Genomic DNA, 26,897 nt, shown 5'->3' with positions numbered 1-26,897 from the left:
CCATGACTGAACTAGATGCTTTCCAAGCCCTTGGTCTACCTCCAGTAGACCTCTTCCAGGGTAAAAAGGATGGGGGCTTTTTAATCTTTGGGAGATTCCTCCTCTCGGAGGTCCTATAATTCTCCAGTCCTGTAAGAATCCTGACCTACCAGCCACCAGGCGTCCCATCCCAACTTTGACTCCAGCTTCCACAGGTGAGGTTGTGGTGGAGGGAGACTTTGTCCTGTGTTTCTCTGTTATCACTGAATTATCTATTGTGATTGAAGCTACCTTTCAGCAACTTTCGTGTTCCTTATCATGAGAATGTGTTAATGGTTTCTTCCTTGATTAGAGTAGGGCTCAAAATGCAACTCTTGGCTCTTTGGTAATTGTTGGGTGCTCTTGGATTGTCTTTGGTACTGAGAAGGAAAGGCATTTATGCCCTTGATAGGTCTCTTGGCCTTCATGCTGCCTTACCACATCCCAGAGACCCCTAGGAGAAAGATAAGATCAGCAGCATCAAGAGGCCAGATTGGGCTACTGACCAAGTTAGTATGTAGGCTGTGTCCTTGCTCTTCTCCTGACTTACCCCCATTGTCTAATTTGGGCTGGTCCCTAGAAGGGACTTTTGTGTCCCTCTGAGTGTTGGAACTACTCTCAGAATTTGGAGTCTATTGTAATGGGAGGGACTTGAGCCAGGAGTGACTTGTTTAGGATGTTGTTATTGGAGGGGTCTGCTCATGCACTATTTAACATTTGGCTAAAGCTCATTCCTGTGCTGGGCCTGAGAAGGTACTTCTTATAATGTTTCTGTCCATCATACTAGCAATAAAGCATCCTTGGATTCTGTAAACCAGAGTGGACTAGTTTTTCATCCTTCCCAGGCTACAGCCAGGAAGTTGAAGTGTGACAGGTTGGGCCAGGCAAGGCTGGATTAAATATTAACACAGTTGTCATTACTGCTCACAGGAGCAAGTGCCCCAAAGCCAAGCTGCAGAGCTGTTTGGTGGCCCCAGGCTGACCGGTAGACATGGCTCAGTTTGTCCAGGTCCTGGACGAAATAGGTGACTTCAATCGCTTCCAAGTACGGCTGCTGATACTGCTGAGTATCCCCAACTTCCTGTCTGCTTTCTACATGTTTGCCCAAGTCTTTATGATCCAGGATGAGGCCCACTACTGCTCAGTGGCCTGGGTCAAGAACCATACTTTGAACCTGAGTGCTGCCGAGCAGCTGACACTGAGTGTGCCCCTGGATGCTGCAGGCAGTCCTGAGCCCTGCCTCATGTTCCGGCCTCCTCCTGACAATGCCAGCCTGGAGGACATTCTCAGCCACCGCTTCAATGAGACGCAGCCCTGCGAGGCAGGCTGGGAGTATCCTGAACATGGGCCCCTGTCCCTACAGAATGAGGTAGGGCTGCCCTTCTGCCTGTCTGCCTGTTTGAGGTTGGTCAGCAACGCTGTCTGACCCTCTGCCCTCAGCTGCTTGTGTTGCCCCTTCTGTGTTCTCCCCTTAAGCACCCAGGCCTGAATGACTGACCATTGGTGTGCCTTTTTTTTTTCTTTTTGCCAATCATCCTGCTTTTGTCTTTGTCCTCTGGCTGTTGGTCCATCTATCCATATTCTCTGTCTGGTCTGTCTGTCCATTTGTCTGTTCATCTTTATCCATCCTTTTGTCCGTTCCCCTCTGCCTGCCTGCCCGGTTACCTACCTTTCTTCCTGTCCCCTCCTGCTTTCCTGTCTTTATGCCTTTCTCTCTTTCCATTGTTCCCATCTGTCTCTCCATTAGCCTTTTTGTCTTTCAGTCTGCCCCAGTCTGCCTGCTTACCTATCCTCCTGTATGCCCATTCACTTGTCTGCCCTCTGGCTTGTCTGATGTGGGTTTCCTGCCTACCAGCTGCTCTCTCTAGGGCTATGCCTGCCTGCCCTCTAAGGCGCCTAAGGATGCCCCCGAATCTAGGACTTGTCCTGCAGATAATAGCATTTGCTCTGCTAAACTCATTTTCTTAGGAAGGATCTAGGCAAATAAACAGATTCCCATTCCAGCCAACTGAGCAAGTAAGGCTCTCTGGAAGCATCCTGGCCACCCTGCTGCTTCCCAGAAGCTGAGGCTGAGACACAAAGTAGGGAGATGATTTGGTCAGGGCCACCTAATGAGCTGATTGTGGAAGTTGGGCTCCCCTTCAGGTCCCTAGAGGAGCAGGAAAGAGCACAGAAAGATGGTACAGAATCCTGAGATGCGGGCATTGCTGGAGGATCTGGACAACTCACCTTGATGGTGGCAAATACTGAGCCTTTGTGGAAAGGAGAATCGAGTCCAGAGATTAAACATTCATTTTTTTTTCCCCTGTGAGTAAAAAAGTATTTACTTTTTATTTATTTATTTTTTTAAATTTATGATAGTCACAGAGAGAGAGAGAGAGAGAGGCAGAGACACAGGCAGAGGGAGAAGCAGGCTCCATGCACCGGGAGCCCGACGTGGGATTCGATCCTGGGTCTCCAGGATCACGCCCTGGGCCAAAGGCAGGCGCCAAACTGCTGCGCCACCCAGGGATCCCAGTATTTACTTTTTAGAGGCTTTCAGAGGACAGTGTTTTAACCAAATGTGTTTGCATGTTTTAATTATTATTACTATTATTTTAAAGATTTTATTTATTTATTCATGAGAGACAGAGAGAGAGAGAGAGAGGCAGAGATACAGGCAGAGGGAGAAGCAGGCTCCCCACAAGGAGCCTGATATGGGACTCGATCCCGGATCCTGGGATCATGCTTTAAGCTGAAGGCAGACGCTCAACTGCTGAGCCACTCAGGCATCCCTAATTATTATTATTTTAAAAAATTATTTTTGAATTAAAAAATTATTTAAATTCTATTAGTGAACATATATTATTGGTTTCAGAGATAGAGTTCAGTGATTCATCAGTCTTATATAACACCCAGTGCTCATCACATCACATGCCACATCACATACCCCACTGTCTATCACCTGGTTACCCCATCTCCCTACCCTCTCCCCTCCAGCAACACTTAGTTTGTTTCCTATGATCAAGAGTCTCTTATGGTTTGTCTCCCTCTCTGATTTCATCTTGTTTTATTTTTTCCTCTCTTCCCCTATGATCCTTTATTTTGTTTCTTAAATTCCACATATGAGTGAGATCATATGATAATTGTCTTTGACTGACTTATTTCACTTAATATAATACCCTCTAGTTCTATCCACATCACTGCAAATGGCAAGATTTCATTCTTTTTGATAGCTGAGTAATACTCCATTGATATATATATATATACCACATCTTTTTTATCCATTTATCTGTTGATGGACATCTGGGCTCTTTCCATAATTTGGCTGTTGTGGTCATTGCTGCTATAAACATTGGGGTAGGGATCCCTGGGTGGCGCAGCGGTTTGGCGCCTGCCTTTGGCCCAGGGTGCGATCCTGGAGACCCGGGATTGAATCCCACATCGGGCTCCCGGTGCATGGAGCCTGCTTCTCCCTCTGCCTGTGTCTCTGCCTCTCTCTCTCTCTCTCTCTGTGACTATCATAAATAAATTAAAATTAAAAAAAAAAAACATTGGGGTACAGGTGTCCCTTCGTTTCACTACATTTGTATCTTTAGGGTAAATGCCCAGTAGTTCATTTGCTGGGTCATAGGATAGCTCTATCTTCAACTTTTTGAGGAACCTCCATACTGTTTTCCAGAGGGGCTGCACCAGCTTGCATTCCTACCAACAGCGTAAGAAGGTTCCCCTTTCTCCACATCCTTGCCAATATCTGTCGTTTCCTGACTTGTTAATTTTAGCCATTCTGACTGGTGTGAAGTGGTATCCCATGCAGTTTTGAGGCATTCACATTTATTAAAAGATATTTTTACTTTTAAGTAATCCCTGTACCCAATGTGGGGCTCAAACTCACAACCTTAAGATCAAGAGTTGCGCACCCTACTGACTGAGCCAAACAAGTGCCCCAGGCATTCACTTTTTAAAATGTGACCCCAGAACTGTTGCAGCCTGAAGATATGTCCTGTCTGTCTTCCTCCTAACCCTCCACCTCATTCTGCCCCACAGTGGTGTAGGCAGCCTAGGAGCTCTCCAAACAGAGCCCAGTCTGGTCCTCATTGGCCTCTCCATGTCCCCAGCATCACCCTCATGGTAGGATCAGCCTCCACTGGTCCTCAGATGCTATGGGTGCTAATTCCACATGTGCTCAAACTCTGCCAACCTGGCCAAATAATCATCCTTAAAGCCCAGGCAAATTTCCAGACTGCACGAAGCCAGCTCTAGCCCTATTCACACCCTGTGCAGTACTGTTGTGCATTTTATTCAGCCAAAGCTCCCTGAGTGTTAACTGTACAGGGAGCAGTCAGAGGAGGGAGGCACCTTATTCTTATCTGAGGATTTGGGCCTCCCCTCTTTGTCTCTAATCATCAACCTAGAGTGTGCTGGCACTGGGGTTAGGTGGTTGATCTCTTGCCCTTCCCTACCATGCTTCTCCTGCTCTAATCCTCCCAAGGACCTCAGTTCCCAAGAGAATGTACATCCTTTGGTACTTTATGTCCTGCATCACATGATAACTCCAACTTCACATCCAGGGCTACTTTGGTGTGGGATCTTTTCCTTTCCTTTCCTTTCTTTTCTTTTTTCTTTTCTTTTCTTCTTTTCTTTTCTTTTCTTTTCTTTCCTTTCTTTTCCTTTCTTTTCTTTTCTTCTTTCTTTCTTTCTTTCTTTTTCATTCATTCATTCATTCATTCATTCGTTCAAGACACAGAGAGAGAGACAGAGACATAGGCAGAGGGAGAAGCAGGCTCCCTGTGGGGAACCCGATATGGGACTCGATCCTAGGACCCCGGGATCACACCCTGAGCCAAAGGCAGACACTCAACTACTGAGCCACCCAGGCATCCTGTTGTGAGATCTACATGTTTCCCATCTATGAGGAGGGGCTCTGCAACACGAATCCACGGGACTCTCTTTGAGCTGACATCCCAACTTTCCTTATTATAACCAGCAGCTTCATAAACTGAACTTCAATTGGGTCTAATTTGATAAGAAAAAGCACATTGCCATATAGGCTGTGTGCTCTTAAAGAACAGAGTATATTTCTCCTTCTCAGTCTACCTCCCAGCATTTCCTGGGTGCCCATCATTGGTAAAAGAAAATACGACTCCCAGCCTTGTCCACGTATAGGGAGGGAAATAGACTTGAAGTGAATAACAATACTGTGATCTGTCCTGGGACCAGAGAAGGGGCAAGGATGGGAAGGAAGGGTAAGTAGAGAGAATAGCCATCTCTAGGACTAGATGCATGAAAGTGCTTGGCATGTTCAAGGAATGTCAGCATACAAAGAGGTTGGGAAACTGACAAGAGCTGACTTTTAAACCATCTTAGATACAGAGCAGAGGAATTGGGGCTCTCTCCTAGAGACCAAAGGGAGCCACCAAAGCTTTTGTAACAGGAAGATGTGATGGGTGTGTACCAAGAATGGGGGTGAGATTCTGTATGTCTCTGTGGCAGGCCCCAGGTAGAACCATCCACTGTGGGTGTTGCAGCTGGGGAGGTTAATGGCTAGCATCCCAAGGGCGGAGGCCTCTTGTCTCTGTTCCAACTGCAACACGATCACCACATCTTGGCACATCACCAAGCCATGCTCTCTGTGACTGCACAGTGGGCATAAGGAGCTTTTATGGGGTTAGAATGAGGATTTATTGAAATAAGGGGTATAGAAACTATAAGGAGGTAGTGAGTGGTGGCCAGTGAATAGGGGCACCAGCCTTGGGGGATTCCCTTGGATTGGCACCCAGGCCTTCAGAGCACTACAGCCCAGTGTGTCTGAGATGTCTGCCACCAGCTTGAGTTTCTTAAGCATGGAGCCAGTGCACCCTCTGCTCAGCTAACATTTACCGAGGGCTTCCTGTGTGACAGCCACTGTGCTAATAAGCATGTTACATGTGTTAATTCCTTTAATCCTATTGGGGAACACTAGGTAGTATATTTTATCCCCATTTTGTACATGGGAAACCAAGACACCAACAGATGGATTAACAGGCTCAGAGTCACACAAAGTTGCTTGGTTCAGGTTCCAGAGACTGATAGTAGCAGGCTTTTATTTATTATTTATTTTAAAGGGTGTCTAACTCCAAAAGCAATCTGTGGTTACTACACAAAAACCAAACAGACTAGAAGTGGGTGGAATAAGTTCAAATCCCCTGTCTTGCCTCACTTCATTTCCAGGGCCAAGCAGTTAATCATTTGACACTTATTGAAAATTAACAGTTGTTCTTGAAACAGAAGTATGAGCACAATGATGTCTCCTAGACTCATTAATTTCTTGCTAAAAGTTATTTTGACTGATGATGGTTGGCTAGTTGTATTAGTTCATTTACTGATTCATTCAGCAAATATTCTCTTAGCTTTCTTTTTTTTTAAGATCTTATTTATTTATTCATGAGAGACAGAGAGAGAGAGAGAGAGAGAGAGAGCAGAGACACAGGCAGAGGGAGAAGCAGTCTCCATGCGGGAGCCCGATGTGGGATTCGATCCCAGGTCTCCAGGATCACACCCCGGGCTGCCCTCTTAGCTTTCTTTTTATTATTATTATTTTTTTAGATTTTATTTATTTATTTGAGAGAGAGAGAGCACAAGGAGGGGAAAAGGGTAGAGGGAGAAGCAGTCTCCCCACTGAGCAGGGAGCCTGATGTGGAACTCAATCCCAGGACCATGAGATCATGACCTGAGCCAAAGGCAGATGCTTAACCAACTGAGCCACTCAGGCACCCCATTCTCTTAGCTTTCACTCTGTTTCTCTGGAACAAAAGGAATGCCATCCAGCAGTGAGACCTATGATAATGTGCATAACCTCTCCTCCCTCAGGAGGGTGTACTAATAAATCAAGGATCGTTGTCAGAATTAGATAACACATGTGAAGCATTTAGCAGACTACCCAACACAGAGTGAGCCCTCAAAAGACATTAGTCATCGTGAAGCTATCTCCATGAGCTGTGGAGGAGAACTCATGTGTCTGTTCCCCCCACAGACATTGAAGCATGGAGCTGAGCTGTGTGCAGAGGGCCCAGAACTCCCCCAGGGGCCTGCAGATCAGCGGAGGTGGGGGTCAGTCACATGTGCTTCCTATGTGTGCACCTGCAATAGTTATGTGTGTACAGAGTTATACCGACATGCGTATTTGCTCCACTCAGTTTCTCAGGCCACGGGTCAGGTTCTCTCTGTGAGTCTCCAGGTGGGTTGCCCCACTTCTGAGTGTGCATGAGAGTGAGGGCCCTCACGCACTTGTACCCATGTGTGTGTTCCTCTGTCCCCATCTCCTTCTGCCAGTAGTGTGTGAGGGCTCCTTGGGATTCTCACCCACCTGTGAATGATGAGAGTTTCATGGAGATTTTGCAGCCAGATGAGAAAATTTGAAGAGGCCCAAGCAGGTCCAAGGGGTGTCCTGGCTGTCGGGAAGAGGCCCCATTTGTCAGGCAGTAGCAATTAGTGGTATGTCAGAAGTTCCAAACTTTGTATCCTGTGTCAGTAACTCACCATGGCATCTTCAGCCCAAAAGACAAACCTAACAGTTTTATGTATGAACTAATTAGATCCAAAAAACTTAATTATGTTCTAAAAACTTACTAGCTGTTTTAAAAAATAATACACATAAACTGAAAGAGAGTATTTTTATTTTTAAATAAATACATCTCCTACTAATAGGATATATGTACCTATTGGGAGCTACATAACTTCTCCATCCTTGAACATTTTTCACTCCACATGGTGCTTGTTCTTTTGTCAATACAACTGCCAAAAATACAGCTTCACATAGATATGACATTGCTGAAAGGAATGTAGCATGATCTCATGTTGAAACAGAACTGTCCTTAGTTGGTAGCTCTTGTAATATCAGACAGATGTTGAGTATTGCTATATTTCCCTTTAAAATGTTAAGTGTTGTTCTGTGCCCCATGAATTTATTCTGGTGTCCTGGGGGTGACTTCGCACACAGTTTGGGAACCACAAGCATCTTCCCTGAGAGGCTTGTAAGTAGGACTTGCCGTCAGCGGCCCCTGGTTCATATCTGCCTGTGTCTGCCTCAGTTCAACCTGGTTTGTGATCGGAAGCACCTGAAGGAGACCTCACAGTCCGTGTACATGGCCGGGCTCCTCGCTGGGTCTCTAATCTTTGGGCCTCTCTGTGACTGGTAAGAACATTGACCAGCTCAGCCCTGACCTAGCATGCTCCTAGGTTCCTGGCATGGTTCCCCCACTCCCACCCCCCATGATCCTCCCTGGTGTCCAGGACGAGCCCCTGTTCCCCTCTACCTCAAACAGAGCTCCCAGGGCAGGGCCATATGTCCTCTGTCAGACAGAGAGCCCAGGGTGGGGCTGGGTCTCCCCTACTTCCTTCTCCTCAAAGAAATTCCCTCATGAACCTGCCTTGTTACTCTAGGATTGGCCGCAGGGCCACTATCCTGGTGCAGCTGTTCCTCTTTGCCATCTTCGGTCTGAGCACAGCCTTTGTGCCCAGCTTCGAGCTCTACATGGTCCTGCGTTTTGCTGTGGCCACTGCTGTCGCTGGGTATACCTTCAGCAACGTGACCCTACGTGAGTGTCTAGCTCCTGAAGCCTTGAGCCATGAGGCATGAGGCAAAGCCTTGGGGTCTGAGCTGGCCATGTTTGGGGAGGCTTGTTAGGTACCTGCCCCCCCATACCTGGCCATGCACAAGTGAGACTGAGGCCCATGCTGCCAGGGGGGATCTAGGGTGTGACAGGGAGGGGGTGGGCAGGGGCTGGCCCAATCTCAGCCTATCTGTTCACACAGTTACAGAGTGGGTGGGGCCCTTGTGGAGGACTCGAGCCGTGGTCCTGGCCCAGTGCGCCTTCTCCGTGGGTGAGATGGCACTGGCAGGACTCGCCTATGGCATCCGAAACTGGAGGCATTTCCAAATGGCTGGCACTGCACCTGTCTTGCTGCTCTTCTTCTACTTCTGGTAAGGAGGTAGTTCCCAGGAGCAAGCCACTCCCCGGCTAGCTGTGCTGAGGTTGGAGTGCAACACTAACGTTCACCTCACAGCACACTCCAAAGCACAAGGGGTATGGGGTTCAGTGTGCCCTGAAACAGCTGGGACCACCTCTGGGGGAGTAAGGGGCTCCAACGTCACAGCCATTCCAACATGCAGGGCTCTGCCAGAATCAGCACGGTGGCTTCTGACCCAGGGGAGGGTAGAGGAGGCGAGACAAGTGATCCAGAAGGTGGCCTCTGTCAACAAGCGGAAACTCTCTCCAGAGCTCCTGAGCCAGGTACTTCTTACAGGCCGAACTCAGCCCTGCCCCTGAATCTGGCCTGTACAGAACTCTTTGCCTGGCCCCTCACTGTGCATCTTCCCCGCCAGCTGGTTGCAGAGAAGACAGGCCCCTCGGGGAATGCCTTGGATCTGTTCAGACACCCCCAGCTCTGGAAGATGACCCTGATCCTCTGCTATGTCTGGTGAGTACACCAGGGTCCATGCCCCTCCCTGAGGCTCCTGCATGTGTCTCTGGTGTGTCAGGAGCTGGGGCATGGTGACTGTCAGGGATGGGCTGTGTGACTCCCTCTCTGGCAGGCTCTCCCTGAGAGCAATGGTATCTCATCACCCAGCAGTGACAGGGATTCCTGGACCCTTTGTAGGTTTGTGGACAGCCTGGGATACTATGGCTTGAGCCTCCAAGTTGGTGACTTTGGCCTGGATATCTACCTGACGCAGCTAATCTTCGGAGCAGTTGAAGTGCCCGCCCGCTACTCCAGCATCTTCATGATGCAATGGTTGGGCCGCAAGTGGAGTCAGATGCTCAGTCTTGTTCTGGGTGGCCTCATGTGTATTGCCATCATCTTTGTCCCAGCAGGTACCAGGCCTGGCTCTCCCACACCCTTACCCCTCAAACCACCTCCCTGCAAGCTACCAGAAGCCCAAAGCATTCCTTCCAGGAGTGAGGGCTGCCCTGGGGTCCGGGTGCAGCAGGGGGTTTGGGAGGGCAGGGCAGGGGTGGGACCCAGGGTAGGGGGCTGTCTACCTGCACTTGGCTGACCAGCATCCTCCACTAGATCTGCCTGTGGTGGTCACCGTGCTGGCCGTGGTGGGCAAATTTGCCACGGCCTCTGGATTTACCATCTCCTACGTATACTCTGCTGAGCTCTTCCCCACCATCATCCGGTAAGGGCTGCTGGGCAGCTCCTGCTCCTCTGCCCCAACACCCTGATTTTGGCCATCCCTCCTCTGCCCTCACTGCTATCCCATAGATAGCTTATGAGGCTGGCTCAGGGGCAGCAGTGCTTGTGGGGTCCAGGGCAGCTAGCGATGTAATCCCCATGTCATCCTAGGCAGTGGAGGACAGATATAGGAGTAGGTCATGCCCTGGCTTTGTCAAGACTGAAATATGGAGGAAGTCTAAGAATGAATGGTTGAGAAGAGGACCACTCAGGTGGGGAGCTGAGGGGATAGTCGGGAGGTACAGACTTTTGCTTGAGACTTGGTGGGTGAGCAGGAAGGCAGCAAACAGAAAAGCCTAGAGGTGGAAGAAGCATGGCACCCAGCTGGACTATGAGCAGTTAGTGTGCAGAAGCAGAGAACAGAGGCTGACTGGGCTGGGTGAGCCTGGGGAGCCTGTGGGGACATAATGAGAGCCTGGGCTCTCCCAAGGTAGAGCTGGGGTGGAGCTGTGGCCTAGAGTCTTGGCTGGATCTGCTCAGCTTGTACTGACCTTCCTCCAGGCAGACGGGCATGGGGCTGATGGGCATCTTCTCAAGGATTGGAGGGATCCTTACCCCTCTTGTGATCCTGCTGGGCGAGTACCAGGCGGCCCTCCCTATGGTCATCTATGGCAGCCTCCCCATTGGGGCAGGCTTACTCTGTGCTCTGCTGCCAGAGACACGTGGCCAGCCCCTGAAGGACACCATCAGCGACTTGGACCAGGGTCCCCACCCACGGTGAGCTACTTGCTTTTTCTGAAGCCCAGGCCTCTACCTCACGGTGTCTATTGTTGCCTGGAAGCCAATATGGGGCCCTGAGGAGCCACAGACATCTGACAAGCTTGGGGCCAGATCCCCATCCTCTGGGGAGGGGTGGTGAGGGATACTGCCATGGGCTCAATTCCTGATCAGGCAGTGATGGCCTCCTGTTCCCTCTAGGCCTCCAGGGTCAGCACCTTCAGAAAAGGGAACAGAGGCCTCAGAAAGCACTTCCAGCCCAGGGGTGACTTTTGTGAGCAGTACGTACTTCTGATTGTGTCTCTGGAGCTGGAGTAGCAGCAGTAGCGAGCTACCTGAACACCCCCTGGAAAAGCCTGGGGCCTGCCCACAAGCCCCACCTCACAGATAGAGGCAGCACACCCTGGCCTGGTCCCCATGCCAGCCACTGGCTGCTTAGTCCCTAGGCATCCGGGTGGGCTTCTCTCTTCTCGTTGCTTCTCATCAACTTCCCCACCCCAGCATACTCCCAAGCCCTGTTCTGGGGTAGGATCTTAGGTATATCTTGGGCTTTACTTGTTCTCTGACAGTCTTGTGAGAGTATGGCTCCTCTGCTCTTCTCAATCTGGGCTCCCCCTGCTCTCAAAACAGATAAGCTCAGAACAGAGCAGATGCTTTACAGCCTTTCCAAGGATGTGGCAGTAGAAGGAGAGAAAATTGAAGCTGCGGTGTACATCTATCCAGTGAGAGATAAGGCTGTGGATGAGGAGAAGGTTGTAGTTCCTTCTAGTGGCTGGGCCAGGCTTGGGTGGGGCTAATGAGACAATAAAAGGCAAGCAGAGGGCAAAAGATAAACTGACACTCCACATCTCCCCTCCCCCAAAGATGAAAGTGGGATATTTGTGACATTGCTCAGGCCCTCAGGACTGACCAAGAATGAAGGAAGGAAAAGGCAAATGGTCACCTGATAATAGATCACAGTTTTTACAAGAAAAGCACAATCTGGAGAATAGTCATGTAACTATAGTTATATAGTTTATATATAAACCTATAGACTCAATTTCCTGGAGCCGTAATGTCACATATTCTTCCATTGGATAAGAAACTCTATGTAATCAGCCATTCCTCATGCTTAGACCTCAGCCTTTTCTGCCCACAGGTCCTCTTGCTGTGCTTTAATAAAATCACCTTTGTTTGCACTGAAAACGTCTCAAGAATTCTTTCTTGGCCACTTGCTCTTGGACCCAAACTCCAAATTATATCATTTTGGTGCCCAGTGTGCAGCTTGAGGCTTCTCATCTGGACTCTGAGCCTTGTGCAAACCCAGTGAATACCTCTTCTTGCTCTCCCTTTACTTTCATTTCAGGGGCTTTTCAAGGAGTATTGTCTTATTGGAACACTTTCACATTCATTACTGAGGCTGCAATCCTCTAGCCTGTGGCTACTCTATGGGGAGGAGAAAGATTGCCTTTTGGCTAGAAGTTAGTACATTGGTCAGAATGGTAATAAGACCCAAAAACTTGATGCCTTCTCTTTGTTTCTGTCCTTATACAACGTGATCTTTCTTCAGCACAGGACAGCCACTGAAGTCTCTAGGATGGCTGCCAGTTGAAAGACTGCCATGTGAGGTTTCCTCTTCATTGGTCTAATGTGATTCTCTAGACATTTCTGGTGTAGCTGCTTTTGGTTGCGAGAACTCTGCTCAGAGCTGGCTGAAACCAGTACCCAATTTGATTAAAACACAACTGGGGACCATTTCCTAGGGAAGCACGCCTGTTGGAATGTCACTTAGATCATGGTGAATTTCTATCTTTATTCTGTCAGTGTCCCCTACTAACTACTTAAATTACAAAATTGGGTCATTTCCCCCTTGTAAAACTTTTCTTAGTGTTTTCCGTGGATTAAAAATGGTGGGTTCTTCATGGCATGGCATTTTGGTCCATTCACCAGCACCCATTCGTAGCCTAGGATGCAATGGGGAAGCAGGAAGAAATGCCAGTATCTCTCCTACAAGGCAAGGTGCTGTTCATAGCAACTTTGTAGAGGGACACCTCTGGTCACTCTGATATCAGGAACCTCTGACATGTCCCGTGTGGGACACTACCTGGGAGATGGGAGGGGGTAATTTTTGATAATGGACTTTTCTACTTTTCTAAGAACATGGGATCTTCTTCAGTCCCCAAGGATTATTCTTTGGGATGCCTTATAATCCACTGGAATCAATTTGGATTACAAGATTTATGAAAGAGAAAACTGATCTTCTGTAACATTGCATAGCCTCAGTACTCCTTAGGAATTGAGGAAAACTGGCCCATTATACTTCAATACAATCTATCCATTAGATCTCTTCTGCAGAAAACAGGGCATATGGATTGAGATACCCTATGCCAGGCCTTCATGGTCCTGAATTAGGATCTGAACCTGAGGACCTCTTGCAGAATGTGTCTAACCACCAATCAATTTAATAACCTCCCCTCAGGACATATTTGATGATGATTGTCTAAGTAGGCCCATTCCTCCTAAAAAATCTGGGCTACTGGAGGAATCACTGACCAATCCAAACAAAGGGAACACCAGCTCTATTATTATCCCTCCTCCTTATAAACCTCAACATGCCTCTCCTCCTAGCCCAGCTGGACTTACCAGGAGCAGAACTCCCTATCTTCTAGGACTTCCACCTAAATCTGGATTGCATCCTTTTGGAGAGGTTGCCAATGGAGAAACGGGCACAAAGTCCACGTTCCATTCTCCATGGCAGACCTGGCTCAGATAAAACAATAGGACAATATTCTGAAAACCCTTCTAAATTTATTGGGGGCTTCTAACAATTATCTATTATGTTTGATTTGACCTGGAAAGATATATCCTTCATATTATCTCATTGTTGCACCCCTGAGGAAAAGAACTATATCTGGGCAGGAACTTGAGAGTTTGCCGATGAACTAGCAGCCAGAGATAGAGATCGTTATCTGGTAGGAGGCATTGCTATTTCCAATCCTGAACCTCACTGGAATTACCAAGCAGATAGACAGGAAAGGGAAAAGTGAGACCATATGATTGCCTGTTTAATAGAAGGAAAAAAGAAAGTATTGTCTAAACCAATACATTTTGATAAAAATCAGGAAATTACTCAAGGAGCCAATGAGAATCCAGCTCTATTTCAGGGTTGTTTAATGGAAGCCATCCATAAATATACAAATCTGAACCCAATCTTACCCGAGGGAACAACTATACTAACATACACTTTATAAGTCAGTTGGTGCCTCACATATGCCAAAACTGACTAAAATGGCTTTAGGACCTCAAACCCCCACCTAGTGAGTATTAGAGGCAGCTACTGCAGTCTTTAATTTTTTTTTTTTTTTATTTGAGAGAGTGTGTGAGCAAGTGAGAGAGAGAGAGACAGTGCACAAGCAGGGGGAAGGGGTAGAGGGAGAAGCAGACTCCCTGCTGAGCAGGGAGCCTGATGCAGGGCTCCATCCCAGGACCCTGGGATCATGACCTAAGCTAAGGCAGACGTTTAACCGACTGAGCCACCCAGGTGCCCCACTACTGGAGTCTTTAATAATAGAGATATGGCCTTACAGCAGGAAAAGGACCAGTGAGCTGAAATACAGACTCAACTATTGGTTGGTGCTATTGCAGATTCCCCACAACACCGGACCAACCAGGTACTTCATGGTCCTAAATTAGGACCATGAAGAAAAAGTCCGTATCATACTCAGGACCAGGTGAGACACCGCACTACAGGTGTGGCCAAATTGGACATTGGAGTGAAGGCTGTCCAAATAAAGGCTCTCCACCAGGGCCATGTCCTGTCTGTCAGAAAAAAGGACATTGGAAGAGAAACTGTCCTCAACTCCAGAGAGAGGGGAAGAAAGGAACCCAATTCCCCACCCAAGAGCAGGAACCGGAGGATCTGGTGTGACAGGGCCCTGAGGCTAGTCGGACTCGCTTTGACATCAAGCTGCCTGAGCCCCAGGTTAACCTGAATGTAAAAGGTGAGTTTATCAATTTCCTTATTGCTACAGGAGCCAGTTGCTCTGTTCTCATTCAGCATTCTGGCCTTAATTGTCTTTCCAGCCATAAGATCGATCGTTGGCAGAGAAGAGAAACTAACATGTGCCACCAGACAATGATTCTACCCTGTAGCTATAGAAGTCAATTGATCACTCATGTTTTTGTAGTCCTTCAGTTTTGTCCCACTTCATTATTTGGACGAGACTTCATGTGTAAACTAGGAAGCAGGTCTGTTCTTAAAGGGAGGGGGTGGCTTGGTCTCTTTAACACCTGGAGAAGTAAAGCCTTAGCCTGACATCCCTTCTAATATCTGGAAGAAAGTCAATCCCATAGGTCTAGGATTATGATGTCCCAGGAAGGGCTCTTAAAGCACAACCAGTTAAAGTGACCTTAAAGGACCCAGCTACTATACCTCATAAAAAATAGTACCCTTCAAAACCTGAGGCAAAGGCTGGGTTACAACTGCATACTGCTAAGTTTCCTAAACAGGGTATTTTAAAGCCTTGTCAATCTCTTTACAGCACTCCAATTCTACTGGTAAAAAAGCCAAATGGGAAATACTGAATGGTACAAGAACTAAGAGCTATAAATGAAGCCGTTGTACCTATTCATCCCATAGTGACAAATCCATATACTATTCTCACCCAGGTCCCCTGGTAATGGCAACTGATTTACAGTACTTGACTTAAAAGATGCCTTCTTGGGGCACCTGGGTGGTTCAGTGGTTGAACATCTGCCTTCGGCTAAGGGCGTGATCCTGGAGTCCTGGGATCAAGTCCTGCATGGGGCTCCCTGCAAGGAGCCTGCTTCTCCCTCTGCTTCTCCCTCTGCCTATGTCTCTGCCTCTCTCTCTGTGTCTCTCATGAATAAATAAATAAATTCTTAAAAAAAAAAAAAGACACCTTCTTTTGCATCCCTCCAAGTAAGTAAAGGGAGCCACTATTTGCCTTTGAATGGGCCTCTCCCACATGCTACTCCATGAACTTGGACAGTCTTACTGAAGGGAGTTAGAGGCAAACCTCACTTGTTCAGCTGTGCTTAGCAAAGACCTCCACGATATTTCCCTGCCTCAAGGGACTACAGTTTAATATGTAGTTGATAAGGTGCCTTATCAACTGGGTGGCTCAGTTGATTAAGTATCTGCCGTCAGCTCAGGTCATGATCTCAGGGTCCTGGAATCAAGTCCACATCAAGGCTCCCTGCTCGGTGGGGAGCCTGCTTCTCCCTCTCCCTCTGCCTGCCACTCTGCCTACTTGTGCTCTCTCTCTGTGTCAAATAAATAAAATCCTTTAAAAAAATGTGGTTGATATTCTAATCTTAGCTCCATAAAACAAGTTCTATAAATTAATGGCAGTTCTATAAATTAGTTTCCTGGCAGACAGAGGGTACCATGTCTCCCCTAAAAAGGTGCAAATATCTAAACTGAAAGTACAATATTTGGGATATGAGCTAACACCAGGTCACTGTACCCTGTCTACTGACAGGAAAAAGGCTATATTAGATCCTAGACCCCTTGTATATTCCTAGGTGGGACAGGTTTTTGCTGCCTGTGGATTCCTGGATTTGAGCTCTTAGCCAGACCATTGTATGACTCAATTAAAGGCCTTGATGAAGTACCTTTACTCTGGACTAAAGCCCAGGAGACAGCCTTTCAAACATTAAAAGCAAAGCTTTTGTTAGCCCCAGCTTTGGCTTTACCAAATTTAGAAAAACCTTTCACTTTATACATAGCAGAAAAACAGGGACGAGCTTCGGGAGTTCTTGCCCTGAAATTAGGAAATGAAACACGACTGATGGGCTATTTTTCAAAGTAACTCAATAACATAGCACAGGGGTTGCTGGCTTGTCTTTGAACAGTGGCTGCAATAACCCTCCTGGTGGAAGAAGCTTCTGAACTTGCTATGGGAAAATCTTTGACAGTAATGACTCTACATCAGGTCCAAAGTGTTCTGGAGACCAAAGGTACCAATGGATGACAGGAGGCTAACTCACTAAATACCAGGCTATGCTTTTAGGCAGACCTGAAATAGTACTTAAACCTGTCAAACTTTGAAGCTAGCTATACTTCTTTCTTTTAAAGATTTTATTTATTCATGAGAGACACATAGAGGCAGAGACATAGGCAGAGGGAAAAGCAGGCTCCCCACAGGGAGCCCAATATGGGACTCGATCCCCTGACTCCAGGATCATGCCCTGAGCCGAAGGCAGACGCTCAACTGCTGAGCTACCCAGGTGTCCCTAAACCTGGCTACACTTATGCCTGCATCTGACCATCATCCTTCTATGCTAGAACATGACTGCTCAGGGATTATCAATTTTATTTATTCTAGCAGACCAAATTTAAAAGATTCCCCTGTTGGGATGCCTGGGTGGCTCAGTGGTTGAGAGTCTGATTTTGGCTCAGGTCATGATTCCAGGGCCCTGGGATGGAGTCCCACAACAGGCTCCCCGCTGGGAGCCTGCTTCTCCTTCTGCCTGTGTCTCTGCCTCGCTCTCTGTGTCTCTCATGAATAAATAAATAAAATCTTCAAAAATAAATAAATAAAAGATTCCCCTATTGAAAATATAGACGACTGTTGGTTTACTGATGGCAGTAGCTTCATGGATAAGGAGAGAGAAAAGTCAGATATGCTATAGTTAAACTAAAATCATTGAGGCAAAAACGCCTCCAATGAATACTTTTACTCAAAAGCCTGAATTAATAATACCTACCTGTGCTCTTCAATTGGCAAAAGGCCTCAAAATTATTGATTATACTTTTCTGGTGCAACATGCCCATGAGACAATTTGGAAGGAAAGAGGATTATTATCAAGCCATAACTCCCCAATCAAATATGGGCCTGAAATTCTTACTCTTCTTGAGGTGTACACTTAGCTAAGGAGGTAGTTATGATCCGCCTCCAAGGACCTCAAAAGAATATGACCTTAGAATCTAAAGGCAACAGGGAAGCTTGGGTGGCTCAGCGGTTGAGCATCTGCCTTTGGCTCAGGGCATGATCCCAAGACCCTGGGATTGAGTCCCACATTGGGCTCCCTGCAGGGAGCCTGCTTCTCCCTCTGCCTACATCTCTGCCTCTCTGTGTGTCTCTCATGAATAAATAAATAAAATCTTAAAAAAAAAAAAAAAAAGACTCTAAAGGAAACAATTCGACAGACTGTGTAGCCAAGCAGGCAGCACAAAATAAACAAATGTTAAGTCTTACAGTCTTAACTCCAATAAAGTACATAACTCTGGTCTATTCAGACCAAGAAATTCACTTAGCCCAGGAATCAGGATATTAAAAAAAATACACAGGACTGGCTTATTATTATTTTTAGACCCAAAAATAACCAATGTAAGGTAGTACAGGGTTTACACCAGGCTACTCATTTGAGCCAAAGTGCTTTAGAACATTTAATTAAAAATATATTTAATGGAGTAAATTTAACAACTACAATAAAATGTCTGCCAATCCTGTATTGCTCATGTACAAGTAAATCCAAATGACACAGTCAGCCCTGTCCTCCCCTTTTGAAACCGGTCTGAAGGCATGGAATTTATCCAGGAGAGGACTAACAGCTTGATTTCACACAAATGCCTCCTTGCAAAGGCTATGAATTCCTACTAGTGTTTGTTGATACTTTCACTGGATGGATAGAGGCCCTTTCTTGTAAAACTGAAAGAACCACAGAAGTGACCAAAGTTTTGCTGCAAGAAATTATTCCTAGATTTGGTCTTCCACGATCCATTCAAAATAACAATGGTCCTTGGGTTTTTTTGTTTTGTTTTGTTTTGTTTTTCTTTAAGATTTATTTATTTGAGAGAGAGAGCATGAGGGGGGTGGGGTGGGTGCCAAGGGAGAAGCAGATTCCCTGCTGAGCAGAGAACTAGAAATGGGACTCGATCCCAGGCCCTGGGATCACAACTTGAGCCAAAGGCAGACACTTAACTAACTGAGCCACCCAGGTGCCCCAACAGTCCTTGTTTTACTGTGCAAATAACTCAACTAATAGCACAAGCTTTAAAAATTAAATATTTTGTACATTCAACCTGGCTCCACAATCCTCTGGAAAGGTAGAGAAAGCTAACCATACTTTAATACAACAGCTTTCTTTCTTCTTCTTCTTCTTTTTTTTTTTAATTTTTATTTATTTATGATAGTCACACAGAGAGAGAGAGAGAGAGGCAGAGACATAGGCAGAGGGAGAAGCAGGCTCCATGCACCGGGAGCCCGACGTGGGATTCGATCCCGGGTCTCCAGGATCGCGCCCTGGGCCAAAGGCAGGCGCCAAACCGCTGCGCCACCCAGGGATCCCCTTCTTCTTTTTTTTTTTAAGGTTTTATTTATTTATTTGATGCAGAGAGAGGGAGAAGTAGACTCCCCACTAAGCAGGGAGCCCCAATGTAGGGGCTTGATCCTAGGACTCCAGGATCATGACCTGAGCCAAAAGCAGATACTCAAGCACTGAGCCATTCAGGCACTCCAAAGCAACAGCTTTCTAAACTTAGTCTAGAGGCCCAGGAAAACTGGATTACACTCTTACCAACAGGACTTCTCAGGATGAGGAGTGCTTCAAAACCATCTCTAGGACTCAGCCCTTTTGAGTTATTATATATTATATTATAAGTTACTTAATAAATATACTGATCACATGTATCAGGCCCAAAACCTGATTTAACTATAACTGCAAGGTCACCCCATGTAAGTCCAGGAGACATGATTTATTTATCTGGAAGTCAGATAGATAGAGCAGGGGACTTAAATCCAAAATGGAAAGGTCCATTTCAGATCATATTATGTATTCTCACTGCAGGACAGCTAGTGGGGCACTTCTGCTGGACTCGTATATCTAGAATAAAACCTGTACCTCCTTCACAGGACAACAGTGAACAAACTAATGTGCCTTTGTACTTTTGTGAATGTCTTAACAGCAGCACAAGGAGGTACATGTGCCATTATTAAAAGAGAATGCTGTGTATACACATCCCAGATTATCATAAAAATGTCACAGGACTACCAAAAAAAAGAAATACTCTATAAAATCACGAACGAAAAAGGAGAGATCACCAAAAATACCAAGGAAATACAAACAATTCTAAAAACATATTATGAGCAGCTATATGCCAATAGATTAGGCAATCTAGAAGAAATGGACACATTTCTGGAAAACCACAAACTACCAAAACTGGAACAAGAAGAAATAGAAAACCTGAACAGGCAAATAGCCAGGGAGGAAATTGAAGCCATCATCAAAAACCTCCCAAGACACAAAACTCCAGGGCCAGATGGCTTCCCAGGGGAATTCTATCAAATGTTTGTAGAAGAAACAATAGCTATTCCACTAAAGCTGTTCTGAAAGATAGAAAAGGATGGAATATTCCCAAACTTGTTCTATGAGGCCAGCATCACCTTAATTCCAAAACCAGACAAAGACCCCACCAAAAAGGACAATTATAGACCAATATCCCTGATGAACACAGATGCAAAAATTCTCAACAAGATACTAGCCAATAGGATCCAACAGCACATTAGGAAGATTATTCACCATGACCAAGTGGGATTTATCCCCGGGATGCAAGGCTGGTTCACCACTCTAAAGCAATCAGCGTGATAGATCATATCAACAAGAGAAAAAAAAAGAACCATATGATCCTCTCAATAGATGCAGAGAAAGCATTTGACAAAATACAGCATCCATTTCTGATCAAAACTCTTCAGAGTGTAGGGATAGAGGGAACATTCCTCAGCATCTTAAAAGCCATCTACGAAAAGCCCACAGCAAATACCATTCTCAATGGGGAAGCACTGGGAGCCTTTCCCCTAAGAACAGGAACAGAAATCTCACAGAGGAAGACATAGACACGGCCAACAAGCACATGAGAAAATGCTCCGCATCACTTGCCATCAGGGAAATACAAATCAAAACCACAATGAGATACCACCTCACACCAGTGAGAATGGGGTAAATTAACAAGGCAGGAAACCACAAATGTTGGAGAGGATGTGGAGAAAGGGGAACCCTCCTGCACTGTTGGTAGGAATGTGAACTGGTGCAGCCACTCTGGAAAACTGTGTGGAGGTTCCTCAGAGAGTTAAAAATAGATCTGCGCTGCTGGGGATTTACCCCAAAGATACAGATGCAGTGAAACGCCGGGACACCTGCACCCCGATGTTTCTAGCAGCAATGTCCACAGTAGCCAAACTGTGGAGGGAGCCTCGGTGTCCATCGAAAGATGAATGGATAAAGAAGATGTGGTCTATGTATACAATGGAATATTCCTCAGCCATTAGAAATGACAAATACCCACCATTTGCTTCAACGTGGATGGACCTGGAGGGTATTATGCTGAGTGAAGTAAGTCAATCGGAGAAGGACAAACATTATATGGTCTCATTCATTTGGGGAATATAAAAAATAGTGAAAGGGAGTAAAGGGGAAAGGAGAGAAAATGAGTGGGAAATATCAGTGAGGGTCACAGAACATGAGAGACACCTAACTCTGGGAAACGAACAAAGGGTAGGGGAAAGGAAAGTTGGTGGGGGGATGGGGTGACTGGGTGACGGGCACTGAGGGGGGCACTTGACAGGATGAGCACTGGGTGTTATGCTATATGTTGGCAAATCAAACTCCAATAAAAAAATATATACAAAAAATTTATTTATTCATGAGAGACATAGTGAGAGAGGCAGAGACGTAGGCAGAGGGAGAAGCAGGCTCCCTGCAGGGAGCCCAATGTGGGACTCAATCCCAGGGCCTTGGGATCAAGCCCTGAGCCAAAGGCAGATGCTCAACCACTGAGCCACCCAGGCATCCCTGTCTCTGCCTTCCAAACTCCCCTATACGTTTCCTAGCTGATCAGTGTTGACTCATATGTAGGAACATCTCCACATCCCTATTTAGCAGGAAGAAGCTACAGAAGATGAGACCTTGCGCCTTCAATAGCATTAAAGATTTAGGTGTCAAAATTGTTCAGGGGAAGGAAATGATAACAAAAGGCAAGGCACACCACTCTCCCCTGCAAGATGGAGGTAAGATATATGTGACATTTCTCAAGCACTCAGGAATGCCCAAGAACAAAGGAAGGAAAAAAACAAATGGTTACCTGATAAAGATCACAGTCATGAAGGACATCAAATTCCATCAGTTTGTTAACTGTCTTAATGATTTACAAGAACACAATCTTGGGGTGTCCTGGTGGTGCCATCAGCTAGACGTCTGACTCTTGATTTCTGCTCAAGTCATGATCTCAGGGGATCCCTGGGTGGCTCAGCGGTTTATTGCTGCCTTCAGTCCAGGGCCTGATCCTGGAGACCCCGGATCGAGTCCCACGTCGGGATCCCTGCATGGAGCCTGCTTCTCCTTCTGCCTGTGTCTCTGCCTCTCTCTCTCTATGTCTGTCATAAATAAGTAAATAAATCTTTAAAAAAAAAAGTCATGATCTCAGGATCGTGAGATCAGCCCCACATCAGGCTCTGTGCTCAGTACGGAGTCTGCTTGAGACTCTCTCTCTCTCTCTCTAAAATAAATAAATTGATTTAAAAAAAGAAAAAGAAAAACACAACCTTGAGAATAAACAGACCTCTAGACACCTATAGACTCAATTTCCTGGAGCCCTAACATCACCTCTCCCCTCCACAGGATACAAAAACCCTATATAATCAGTCACTCCCCACACTTAGAATGCAGCCCTTTCTGCCCATGGGTCCTATCACTGTGCTTTAATAAAATCACCATTTTTTTGCACCAAAAACATGTCAAGAATTCTTTCTTGGCCATTCACTCTCTGGCCCCAAACTCCAAATCACATCAGGGGTCCCACAAGACATTTGATCCTGCTGAGAGAAGACACCCTCTCCTCCAAATCAAAGCTTCAGTCTTGCATTCTCTTCAAAGATCCTCCATCCCCTGCCCCGTGCTCAGCTCACACCTAATGTGTGGCCCAGGGACCAGCAGCAGGCAAAGAAAGAAGGTTGGGAGGTTGGGTGTGCCTCTCCTTGCCTCCCTCCTCCCTCTCCCCCTCCTCTTCGGCTTCTGGCTCCTGCAGGGCTCTTACGGGGGAGGGGGGAGGGGAACAGCCTTTTTTTTTTACGTAGCTGCTGCTGGCGGCTTGTACTGGCTAATCATCAGTGAGCGCACCCTGGCAGGCTTCTAATAGTTAGCTCTCCCATGGGGACATTCCGGTGGATCTCTCATTTTGGTGCTCCCAGGACCCCTGGTCGTTCCCGCATCTGAGCAACATACTCCCAACTGACCTCTCAGGCCCCTCTTCATCTCCTGCTCCCAGCACTGCATTCCGCATAGTTTGTCTTACCTTCCCACCCTCTCTCCCACTCACCTTCTCCTCTAGAGGCTGGAGGGGGCGGTAGGTGACGGGCTAGTTTCACTGTCTTTGTGAATATGGCATGAAAGTGTCCAGCACCTCTTCCAAATACATGGGTATTTATTACTCACACACTCAGCTTTGAAGTGATGGGGAAAAGTTCTATTTGGCTTCCTACTTTGTACCCAATCATGGAATGCCAAGCTAAAGTCCCCAACTGGGGACACTAGAATGTCTTTTGTGGCATGGTGTGGCACTCAGGTTAAACTTAAGCCTGTTTTTGAAAACATCCTGCGTGGAAAGTAGCCAGTTCAAAGCCAGAGGCCATTTTCTCTAAATGTGGACACTCATATCCTTTTGAAGCAAAATGATTCCCTTTCCTATAAGGAGACTTGAACACATCTGTTAGGACACAAGCATAAATACAAAGGTTCACTTATTGCCTTTGGGCAGGTCTTTGGGAATTTTTTTTTTTTTTTTTTTTTTTTTTTTTTAGGGATTGTGGTCTGTTGGGGGAAAGATTTTTCTTTGTGTTCAGTGCCCTGTGGTTTGTTTTGTTTAAATGGGAAATGTCTTTTAGCAGTTGCTGACAGGAGGCAGCAGCTGAGACCCTGAGACCTCAAAGTGGGGAAGATATGCAAGCCTGATTTTATTTTATTTTTTTTATTTTTTATTTTTTTTAATTTTTATTTATTTATGATAGTCACACACAGAGAGAGAGAAGGAGAGAGGCAGAGTCACAGGCAGAGGGAGAAGCAGGCTCCATGCACCAGGAGCCCGACATGGGATTCGATCCCGGGTCTCCAGGATCGCGCCCTGGGCCAAAGGCAGGCGCTAAACCGCTGCGCCACCCAGGGATCCCGCAAGCCTGATTTTAACCCTACCCTGAGGAGCGTGACAAAGGGGGTCTGACATGACCAGGACATTTCCAGTGAGCCTGGACCATGGCAATTCTCCATAGACTGTTGATCAGAGAAAAGCCCCGATCTGGGAGACACACTAGCAGTGGAATCATTACGGTTAGCTGTATGGAGGCTAGCGCAGGGCTCACCTCTCGGGCCTTAGCGACAGGAGCCTGCTACATGGCTTTCCATTTTAGAGTGGATGATTTCATAGGTCCCTCTATACAAATTCTCAAGGATTCTAATCTCAAATGTGAAAGGCAAAGGGCTGTATTGGTCTGCTCCCAAGGTCCAAGAAGATAGGAAAGGAGTGTCAACCCGTACCCCCACCCCACACCCCCATATCTCGGGGCTGAGTCCTGGAGCATGACCCTGACTTACACACTCTGGGCTTGCCTCACTGGCCGTCCCACTCACCCACTGCCCCACCTTGGGGAGCATACTGGACCCAGAGACACACAATTCATCTGCAGCTATTAAATCACCCCTCCCTGGCCTGGAAGGCCCCCCACCAAGGACAGGTATCTGGAGGGAGAAGGAGGTCCAGGCCAGATGAAGAGCAGGCAGGCAGGGGATGCACAAGTGCACTGGGGAGAAGACCAGTAACAGGCATGTGCCGTAGCCAGTCGGAGCTCTGGGAGCTTGAGAAGGCACACTCAGGCCACACATGTTTAATTTTGAACTTCAGGGATCCCTGGATGGCGCAGCGGTTTGGCGCCTGCCTTTGGCCCAGGGCGCGATCCTGGAGACCCGGGATCGAATCCCACATCGGGCTCCTGGTGCATGGAGCCTGCTTCTCCCTCTGCCTGTGTCTCTGCCTCTCTCTCTCTCTGTGACTATCATAAATAAATAAATAAATACCTTAAAAAAAAAATTTTGAACTTCGTTCTCAGAGCAATTAGAAGAGTAGATTGTCTTTTTTTTTTTTTTTTTAAGCAAGGGAGTGGCCCTGATAAGATCTGTATTATGAAAGTCAGCCTATTTCTGTAGAATGTGTTGGAAGAGGGCAAAAGCAAGAGCAGAGAAACAAGGCAGGGCATCATGACCATGAGCTCAACTGCACACGCTGACCACCTCGTCTTATCAGATGATTCAATGGAGAGATGGCCATGGACTGGAGGGAATAAGAGGAACACCTACCTGATCGGTATCCCACCCCCGAACTACACCCCGGGGTGGGGCACAGCTCTGTGCCTGCCCTCCGCAGAGAGATCTCAGAGACCAAGACACTGCACTGTGGCCTGTGTCCCCATGTGAATGTCCAAATCCTAGGGAGCCCTGCTCTTCTCTCCCTGACCTGGCTCTGTACCATGCTCTCACCTCTGCATCTCGAACTACCGCCACAAAACCAGAAGAAGCCCCCATGTCTTCAGCCCTTAACAGAAGGGTGCCCGTCTCCCGCCTCTTCCTCTGGGCCCCTGGGCTCTTCCCATACAGCCTGAGTGCCTCCTGCTCCTGGCTGCTGCTGCTGCTCTGCCACTGGGGCCCCTCCCTCTGGCAGAAACCTCCTTTTCCTGACTTCCAGCTCACACTGCCTCATTCACCTGAAACTACCTGCTTCCCTTCCAGGGAAGGGCTGCCCCTTCCACCCCAGCTCCTGCTGTCATCTTGGGAAAATACATGCCCACCTCCAAAATCTCAACAATCCCTGGCTTGTAAGTCAAGAAATGAAGCACTCTAATTCACGCACCCCGTTCTAAACTGAATCACCTCCCAAAGACCCATCTCCAAATACCATCACGTTGAGGGCTAGGATATCAATATATAAATTTGGGGGATACACGTTCACACCATAGCACCATCCTCAATCTAAATGAGGCACCTGGGCTGCTGACTTTGGGACTCTCTCTCCACCTCCGGCCTCTCTGCTCCGATTAGAGTATGTAAGCCATCGTTTCCATGTCTACTGAGACCCAGACACTATCTCTCCCTCTTGCCAAAGCCTACTCCCTAACCCTGCCACTCTAGTTGCGCCCAGCTAGCAAAACCACGGCAGCCAATGAGCCTGACTGTCTGCTTTCCTGCTCCCTGCACCCCAGACTGCTGGTCACTGCCAGGGTCACACCCCCGGCCGGCTTCTTCCGTGAATTCCTGGCCACCAGTCTCCTACTGGGCTTTACGGTGCCCAGCCTTCCTGCCAGCTTTTTTTAGTGAGCTGATTTGCCAACCTCCACCAAGGCTCTTCCTACCCTTTGCTCTGCATAGCTCCCTTTCTCCTACCTCCTTTCAGGGAAAGGAGAAATCATCCTAGGGGGGCTCCCCAAACTTCCCACCACTGAATCTGAGACCTCTACTCTCAGGCCTCCACTCTGCTTCTGCCTCTGTTCTCAGGTCTGAGGGCAGCTGGGCTCCCCTGACTCTCCTCCCCATCCCCTGCCTTTGGGCATGGGACGCAGGAATGGGCAAGTGAGACAGCCTCCCCCAAGGTATGGGGACGGCAGGTGCTCCAGGTGCCAGAACCATCTGCCCAGAGGCCTAGGGCTGGCGCTTGTGGAGATCTTCCCAAACCACCTGGCCCCATTCTGTCTCTAGGGTATGAGGCTGGACATGCCCCTGGAATAGAATGCTGCTCCTCACCATTCCTCCTCACCCCAAGGACCTCCCCGTCCCATTGTGACACTAATCCCCAGTCACCAATAGAACCCAACTGTTCTGCTTCCCAGGGTCTGGCTGGGGCTGGATGGTGGTCAGGTGGGCCCTGGCTCTGGCTTGTGGTCCTATCTCCAAGGAGGAGGGACTGGGGCGGGGGTATGGAAGGTGGC

The 26,897-nt window shown here is 47.3% G+C and overlaps 2 protein-coding genes and 1 long non-coding RNA gene across 14 annotated transcripts in view; 2 read left to right on the top strand and 1 right to left on the bottom strand.

Annotated features, from left to right (window-relative positions):
- Positions 1-563: 563 nt before the first annotated feature.
- Positions 564-12,108, top strand: SLC22A13 (solute carrier family 22 member 13). 2 transcript variants are annotated; one of them, XM_072793328.1, is made up of 10 exons: positions 564-1,387; positions 8,067-8,170; positions 8,419-8,573; positions 8,791-8,959; positions 9,149-9,269; positions 9,362-9,456; positions 9,637-9,851; positions 10,051-10,159; positions 10,717-10,932; positions 11,134-12,108. In XM_072793328.1, the coding sequence occupies exons 1-10, from the start codon at positions 1,010-1,012 to the stop codon at positions 11,225-11,227; spliced, it is 1,656 nt and encodes a 551-aa protein (XP_072649429.1). In that variant the 5' UTR covers positions 564-1,009; the 3' UTR covers positions 11,228-12,108. The 2 variants fall into 2 exon arrangements, with proteins under 2 accessions (XP_072649429.1, XP_072649430.1); XM_072793329.1 differs by lacking the exon at positions 11,134-12,108 and having other exon boundaries at positions 10,721-10,873.
- On the bottom strand, positions 11,935-26,854 carry LOC140614254 (uncharacterized). Of its 2 annotated transcripts, none has more exons than XR_012015159.1 (3): positions 26,784-26,854; positions 22,016-22,307; positions 11,935-12,875 (listed from the first exon to the last, which is right to left on the bottom strand). It is a non-coding gene; the product is annotated as an uncharacterized lncRNA (long non-coding RNA). The 2 variants fall into 2 exon arrangements; XR_012015160.1 differs by lacking the exon at positions 26,784-26,854 and adding an exon at positions 25,456-26,737.
- Positions 26,763-26,897, top strand: part of SLC22A14 (solute carrier family 22 member 14) — a 30,064-nt gene continuing 29,929 nt past the window's right edge. For 9 of the 10 annotated variants that reach the window (XR_012015158.1, XR_012015157.1, XM_072793324.1 and 6 more), the window contains exon 1: positions 26,766-26,826. Coding sequence is in view for 7 of the 10 variants with exons in the window: in XM_072793324.1 (XP_072649425.1) it covers positions 26,816-26,826 (11 nt within the window). In the remaining 3 variants the exon portion in view is untranslated. Of the gene's footprint in view, positions 26,827-26,897 lie in introns of all 10 variants that reach the window. The other variant, XM_072793321.1, reaches the window with a different exon arrangement.

Source organism: Canis lupus, chromosome 22, assembly GCF_048164855.1.
Source record: "Canis lupus baileyi chromosome 22, mCanLup2.hap1, whole genome shotgun sequence".
NCBI classification, from domain to species: Eukaryota; Metazoa; Chordata; class Mammalia; order Carnivora; family Canidae; genus Canis; species Canis lupus.
This window is presented reverse-complemented; position numbering and strand designations above follow the sequence as displayed.

What these genes read in the sequence shown, in the direction of transcription:
- SLC22A13 (XM_072793328.1), top strand. Translation starts at nt 1,010, where the DNA reads ATGGCTCAGTTTGTCCAGGTCCTGGACGAAATAGGTGACTTCAATCGC. An exon ending in CTGCTCTTCTTCTACTTCTG is followed by an intron (nt 8,960 to 9,148) that starts GTAAGGAGGTAG and finishes TCCAACATGCAG; the next exon opens with GGCTCTGCCAGAATCAGCAC. An exon ending in CATCATCTTTGTCCCAGCAG is followed by an intron (nt 9,852 to 10,050) that starts GTACCAGGCCTG and finishes ATCCTCCACTAG; the next exon opens with ATCTGCCTGTGGTGGTCACC.